Source organism: Scomber scombrus, chromosome 1 (assembly GCF_963691925.1).
Source record: "Scomber scombrus chromosome 1, fScoSco1.1, whole genome shotgun sequence".
In the NCBI taxonomy this organism is placed as follows: domain Eukaryota; kingdom Metazoa; phylum Chordata; class Actinopteri; order Scombriformes; family Scombridae; genus Scomber; species Scomber scombrus.
Genome location: NC_084970.1, coordinates 35439977 through 35447417, shown reverse-complemented (window position 1 = coordinate 35447417; position 7441 = coordinate 35439977). Strand labels below are relative to the sequence as shown.

The window sequence follows — 7441 nt, the reverse complement described above, 5'->3', positions numbered from 1 at the left end:
ATTAAAACTATACCTGCATTGGAGCTACAGAGTGCAGACTTCCTTCCTGCATTAATACATGATGTAATATATTGTGTGTTTGCAGCTGTGTGCAGCATTATTTTGCATTAGTTTCACCTCCGCTATTGATTTTCTGTCTGTGCAGCACTTTTGCACGAGACATATTTCCCACTCAGGACATTAAAGGGTTAGCTTATCTTTAGATCTTAGATCCAGGAGGTTGGGATGACTAAAACAATCAAGAAATTAAATTAGAATAAAAAGGATAGAGCTGGTAGCGAAACAGGCTAAAACAAATCAGCAAAAGACAAATAAAGTTAAATATAAAGTCATATTAAAAAGGCAAGTCTTAAGTTTGCTTTAAAAAGAACCCTGACTATAAAGATTTGTATCCCTTAATACGCTATAAATGCTGTTTAATACATATTTTGACATATACAACATTTGTTTTACCAAAAGTAAGACTGAATGCTCCTGAAAATGTCAAATGGTGTAACCACAAAAGAATGATAACTATTACATATTTTATACACCTAGAAAGAAAGTTAGAAAGCAAGAGAGCAAGAAAAAAGAAAGAAAGAAAGCAAGAAAAAAGAGAAAGAAAGAATGGTGTAACCACAAAAGAATAAATATTACATATTTTATCCACCTAGAAAGAAAGACCAAGAAGTAGGAGGAAAGAAGGAAAGACAGAAAGAAAGAAAGAAAGAAAGAAAGAAAGAAAGAAAGAAAGAAAGAAAGAAAGAAAGAAAGAAAGAAGTGGGAGGTAAGAAAAAAGAAAGAAACAAGAAAGAAAGAAAGAAAGAAAGGTGTAACCCCAAAAGAATGATACATATTACATATTTTATCACCTACAGTGTATTTAAGTGGATTTATACTAATAATGACTTCAGATGTTTCCTGATCTCCATGGTTACCAGATGGAATGTAATATTTAGAACAATTGTATTCCATTACCTTTATTTAATATAAAGTTATAATGTAAGATCATGCCAAACTAGTTGATATGGTGTTTTATTGACAATTTACTGTTTTTAAGCAAGTTGAATTATTTGGTACAAAGTTTTTATGGTTACACCACTTAGACATTTTTGCCATAATCCTCTAATATATTCTCTCAAAATGGATTAACCTTTGTGTCGTCCTCCCGGGTCAAATTGACCCCATCTGTTTTGACTGTTCCTTCTTTCCTTCTGTCTGTCCTCCCCCCTTCTCTTTCTTTCTTTCCTTCCTTTCTCTTTCCTCCTTTCCTTCTTTCCTTCGGTCTGTCCTCCCTCCTTCTCTCTTTCTTTCCTTCCTCTCTCTCCTTTCCTCCTTTCCTTCTTTCCTTCCTCTATCCCCCTTTCTTCCTTCCTACTGTCCTTCCTTCCTTCCTTTCCTCCCTCCTTCCCCTCTTCTCTCTTTCTTTCTTCCCCCCTACCTTCCTCCCTTCCTTCTTTCCTCTGTCCTTTTTTCCTTCCTTCCTCCCTTCCTTCTTTCCTCTGTCCTTTTTTCCTTCCTTCCTCCCTTCCTCTTTTCCTTTCTCCCTCCCTGCCTCCTTCCTTCTTTCCTCCCTCCCTCCTACCTTCCTCCATTCCTTCTTTCCTCCATCTTTCCTCCCTTCCTTTCCTTCCTACCTTCCTTCTTTCCTTTCCTCCCTCCTTTTCCTTTCTTCCTTCCCTCTTTCCTCCCTTCCTTCCTTCCTATTTTCACATTTTAACCCCTTTAAATTTAACTAAACCACATAATAGTAACATTAATCTTTTCTCCTCCTCTTCTTCTTCTTCCAGCCCCACGTGGTCTGTGGCGAGCAGCTCGTCCACAGCCCTTACATGCAGTGCCTCGCCTCCCTGGCTGTCGGTCTCCACCTGGACCAGCTCCTGTGTCGGCCCCCCCGTCCCTCCTCTCCTCCGTCACTGCCTCTAGAGTCCGGCACCGCCGTCTGGAGCGCCAGCGAGTGGGCCTGGTTGGACTGCTTCTCCACCACGGTGAAAGCGGCCGAGGCGCTCGCTCGAGGCGCCACCTTCCCCGAGGCGTTCTCCGTTCCAGACCTGGAGCCCGTGCCTAAAGATGAGATGGCTCTGCTCATGGTGAGGGAGGCTGCGCTGGTTAAACTGGGATTATGAGCTAATGTAACACCTGTGTGGCATTTTTAATAACATGTTTTTTTTTGCACTCTGTTATTGCAGGACAACAGTAAATGGGCGTCTGGTATGGATGAACAGATCATGTCCTGGGCCACGTCCAGACAGAGGTAATAAAGGAGACTCTGACTGTCTGAAATCTTTATTTACTATATAGTGCACCTTATTTACCCTCCATCATCTTATTCAAGTGTAAATATCTCCACTATATACAGTAGAGCCTCAAATATTACACAATATAGCAAAAAAAAAAAGGAAGTAATTGATTCCAAATGATGAATCGATTATTGAAATAGATGGCGAGTAGTTGATGTAAATTGATGAAATCGGCTCTAAACTGAACATGTGATTGTTAAACATCACAAAACCAAATCTGAGGGAAGATTTTCCACCAGATGTAACATTAGGTTTAAAATGTATAATTTTCACCTCTCTCTCTCTCTCTGGAGCAGGTGTAAGTGATTTTATTTATTTATTTTATTGACTGTTGCCATGGAGACAGATGGACTGTGTCTGAAATCACTTTGTTTACTATACAATGCTCTACATTTACCCGCCGCTGTTTAGCGTCTGAATGAGTGTGTAAATATCGCAGCTATATTTTACCCTCAAATCTTCCACAATGGGAACAGAAAAAGTAGTGTCCATGGCATGTGCGCTACTTAATACCAACAGTCCTGCAATGCATCACAATTTAAAGATGTGAAAACATGGATGTATGATAATAAGAGGCTGATACCGGACCAAAAATGGCGCCCATGCAATCCTATAAGAAAAGCTCAGCTGGTGCATACAGCAAAAAAAGTTTCTAGCACTGCACATGCTCAGTAGTGTTTCTCCCACTCGGCCCACAGACTTTACATTGTGATGATGTCACAGATTTTTTTAATTGCTTTTCTCGGCTCAGGGAAAGTTTTACATATATAAAAACCTCCATAGATCAAAAATTCATAACATAAAGACTCAGAATTGAGCTTATCTGCAGTTTCAAATTGTCCTGTTAACAATTTTACAGATGTCTCGTTTACAATGATGGTATATGGGAGGAAATGCTTTTTAGCTGCAATATATATTATAATACATCCATGTGTGAAAACTACCATCACACGTCTCTACAGCTGATGGTGACACACAATTATGACGATTAGATAGTGTCCTGAAATCTGCTGCTCACTGTTGAGTAAATTATTAAGTGTTTATTATATTAAGTGAATGAGTGATTTTGGCCTCTGACCCTAGAGGTGATAGCTGCTGTTTTAACCCTCTTCTTCAATCTGTTTTTCACTCATTCGTTGTCATGTTGTTGTTTTTCTTCCAGGACTGGCACCTCGGAGGGAAGTGTGACGTGTTTCTTTGGGGTGCCGGACGACACGGACAGCTGGCCGAGGCCGGTAGAAACATCCTGGTGCCGACAACCGCCCCGTCCTTCTCTCAGGCACAACAGGTACACAGACCGTCACATGACAGTTAAAGATGAACCTCCGTCCTTCCCCCCTTTTTTCTTTCATTCCCTCCTTCCTACTTTCCTTCCTTCCTTCTTTCCTCTGTCCTCCCTTCCTTCCTCCCTCCTTTCCTTCCTTCCTCCCTTCCTTCCTTCCTCCCTCCCTCCTTTCCTTCCATCCTTTTAAATCCAGGTTAAAATCGTTCCTCTTTTCATGTGCTTATTATTATCGAGCTCTTTTTTAAGCACTTTAAATGTTAATCTTTCATTTGTACTCTGTCTTCCTTCCTTCATCCCTCCTTCCTTCTTTCCTTCCCTCCTTCCTTCTTTCCTCCATCCTTCCCTCCTTCCTTCTTTCCTTCCCTCCTTCCTTCCTACTTTCCTTCCTTCCTTCTTTCCTCCGTCTTTCCTTCCTTCCTCCCTCCTTCCTTCTTTCCTTCCCTCCTTCCTTCTTTCATCCCTCCTTCCTACTTTCCCTCCTTCCTTCTTTCCTCCATCCTTCCCTCCTTCCTTCTTTCCTTCCCTCCTTCCTTCTTTCCTCCCTCCTTCCTACTTTCCTTCCTTCCTTCTTCCCTCCGTCTTTCCTTCCTCCCTCCTTCCTTCTTTCCTTCCCTCCTTCCTTCTTTCCTCCCTCCTTCCTACTTTCCCTCCTTCCTTCTTTCCTCCATCCTTCCCTCCTTCCTTCTTTCCTTCCCTCCTTCCTTCTTTCCTCCCTCCTTTCTACTTTCCTTCCTTCTTTCCTCCCTCCTTCCTACTTTCCCTCCTTCCTTCTTTCCTCCATCCTTCCCTCCTTCCTTCTTTCCTTCCCTCCTTCCTTCTTTCCTCCCCTCCTTTCTACTTTCCTTCCTTCTTTCCTCCGTCCTTCCCTCCCTTCTTCTTTCCTTCCTCCTTCCTTCTTTCCTCCCTCCTTCCTACTTTCCCTCCTTCCTTCTTTCCTCCGTCCTTCCCTCCTTCTTTCTTTCCTTCCCTCCTTCCTTCTTTCCTCCCTCCTTTCTACTTTCCTTCCTTCTTTTCCTCCGTCCTTCCTTCTTTCTTTTCCTCCCTTCCTTCCTCCCTCCTTTCCTTCCTTCCTCCCTTTCGTTCCTTCCTCCCTCCCTCCTTTCCTTCCATCCTTTTAAATCCAGGTTAAAATCATTCCTCTTTTCATGTGCTTATTATGATTCAGCTCTTTTTTAAGCACTTTAAATTTTAATCTTTCATTTGTACTGTAAGTTATTTTAATCATTTTAAAGCAAATCATTATTTTACTCTATGCACTCTCATATTTTAGGCTCTATTTGAAGTCTAGTTTTTTGGGTTTTTTTCTCTCTTTCTTTTATTATAATTGTGTTTTCTTGTTTAAAATTGTATTTTTGTAATGTTTCCAATTTTTACTGTTTAATACTTCTTAAAGCTGCCTTGCTTTGCCTTTAGGCGCCTTTCAAGATCCGTCTTCATGTCAGAGTTTCAGCTTCAGTTCTTATGTTTATAACAGAATATCACCTAAACTAATAACACTCCCCTGAGTGTTTCTTCTTCTGTATTCATATTTTATTCAGTTTCTGCAGCAAGAAAGAAAAGAAACATGTAAAACAGCAAAAATTAAATAAGACTTAAATTGAACATGCATTAAAAAATACAACAGCAGCAGTTAAAATACTTCTTATAATAATATAAAAAAAGACATATCACCAAACTACAGGTGCTTCCACTTGCATGTGGATTCTCACAGTTCCTCGTAGCTGTCCAGCCTCATAAAAACAAGATTACTGCTCTCATGATTTATGCTCCGTAATATACCACACGACTGGCTTTAATTTTCCTCCATGTGCTTCCTCTTTATTCCCTCGTTCATCTTACCTGTCATCGTCGTCGTCTCCGCTGCTGCAGGTGGTTTGTGGTCAGAACTGCACCTTCGTGATCCAGCCTAACGGGACGGTGTTGGCCTGCGGAGAGGGAAGCTACGGCCGGCTGGGACAAGGCAACTCTGATGACCTGCACGTCCTCACCGTCATCTCAGCTCTGCAAGGTTTGCATTTAATCATCTGTTGTTTCCTGCTGCACACACCTGTTAGATAATACACTGTTTAGACGTGTGAAATGGCACAATGAGTCCTTTATTAACCCTCCTGGTGTCCTCGAGTCAAGGAAGAAGGAAAGATGGAAGAAGGAAGGAAGGAAGGAAGGAGGGAGGGAGGGAAGATGGAAGGATGGAAGGATGGAGGGAGGGAGGGAAGGAAGGAAGGGAGGAAGAAGGAAGAAAAGGAGGGAGGGGGGAAGGAAGGGAGGAAAGGAAAGAAAGAAGGAAGAAAAGGAGGGAGGGAGGAACGAAAGAAGGAAGGAAGGATGGATGGATGGATGGATGGATGGAAGGAAGGAAGGAAGGGAAGATGGAAGGATGGAAGGAAGAGGGAAGGAAGGAAGGAAGGATGGGAGGGAAGAAAGGAAAGAAGGAAGGGAGGAGATATGGAAGGAAGGAGGGAGGGAGGGAGGGAAGGGAAGGAAGGAAGGGTGGGAGGAAGAAGGAAGAAAAGGAGGGAGGAAGGAAGGGAGGAATGGAAAGAAAGAAGGGAGGAAAGATGGAAGGAAAGATGGAAGGAAGGAAGGAAAGATGGAAGGAGGGAAAGATGGAAGGAAGGAGGGAGGGAGGGAAGGAAGGAAGGGAGGAAGAAGGAAGAAAACGAGGGAGGGGGGAAGGAAGGGAGGAAAGGAAAGAAAGAAGGGAGGAAGGATGGAAGGAAGGAAGGAAAGATGGAAGGAAGGAAGGAAGGAAGGAAGGAAAGGAGGAAGAAGGAAGAAAAGGAGGGAGGGAGGAAGGAAGGGAGGAAAGAAAGAAAGGAGGAAGGAAGGAAGGAAAGATGGAAGGAAGAAGGAAGGAAAGGAGGGAGGGAGGAAGGAATGGAGGAAAGGAAAGAAAGAAGGGAGGAAGGATGGAAGGAAGAAGGAAAGGAGGGAGGAAAGGAAGGAAAGAAGAAAAGGAGGGAAGAAGGAAGGGAGTTAGGAAGGAAGGAGGGAGGGAAGGAGGGAAGGAAGGAAGGAAGGAACAGTCAAAACAGACGGGGTCAATTTGACCTTATTGAATATAAAATTATAAATGACTGAAACTCGAAGGTTGTGAAGCCAGAAGTAATACAGTTTTAATGTTCCCCCTTATATACGTGAAGGCTGGAAATGAGAAGAACAGCAGAAGAGGTGAAATGAGGATTAAATATGTAGCTGAGGGATTGAAATAACAGCTGCAGCCTGATGAATTTTACATTTAATGTTTTTTCACAAGCAGCTAAATCAGAATACTGAAGGTCCTGATGATGCAGAACTGCTGATATAAGCTTTTATATATATGGATTTTATATCAATTAACCAATCAGATTTTATTTATATATAACAGCTTTCATTCAGGTTAATGTAGTTCAGTTAATTGACAAGCTGATAATAAGACCGAACGAGAAGAACATAAAGAAAAGGAATAAAAACAGTACAAAGAAAAAAAGGAAGAATTGAGAGCAATGCACATGAGAGGAAATAAGAATGATAACAATGTTAAAAATTAAAGTAAAATAATAAAAAATAAATACAAACTCCATCCCCCTTTCTTCCTTCCTTCTGTCCTTCCTTCCTCCCTCCCTCCTTCTTTCCTTCCCTCCCTCCTTCCTTCCTTACTCTTTTCCTTTCTCCCTCCTTCCTTCTTTTCTCCCTCCCTTTTTTCCTCCCTCCATCCCCCTTATTTCCTTCCTTCCTTTCCTTCCTCCCTTCTTTCTTTCATTTCCTCCCTCCCTCATTTCCTTCCTCCCTCCTTCTTTCCTCCCTCCTTTCCGTCCTTCCTCCCTTCCTTTTTCCTTTCCTTCCTTCTTCCTCCCTTCCCTCCTTCCTTCCTTCCTTCCTCCTTTCCTCCCTCCCT

General features: G+C 42.2%; 1 protein-coding gene across 1 annotated transcript in view; it reads left to right on the top strand.

Moving 5' to 3' along the window:
• Positions 1-7441, top strand: part of herc1 (HECT and RLD domain containing E3 ubiquitin protein ligase family member 1) — a gene marked incomplete at its 5' end in the record, with an annotated part of 105049 nt that overhangs the window by 60689 nt on the left and 36919 nt on the right. Inside the window, 5 exon segments of the mRNA XM_062436399.1 lie at positions 1779-2069; positions 2169-2233; positions 3139-3145; positions 3442-3567; positions 5434-5572. Of these exon segments, the coding sequence (XP_062292383.1) occupies positions 1779-2069; positions 2169-2233; positions 3139-3145; positions 3442-3567; positions 5434-5572 (628 nt within the window).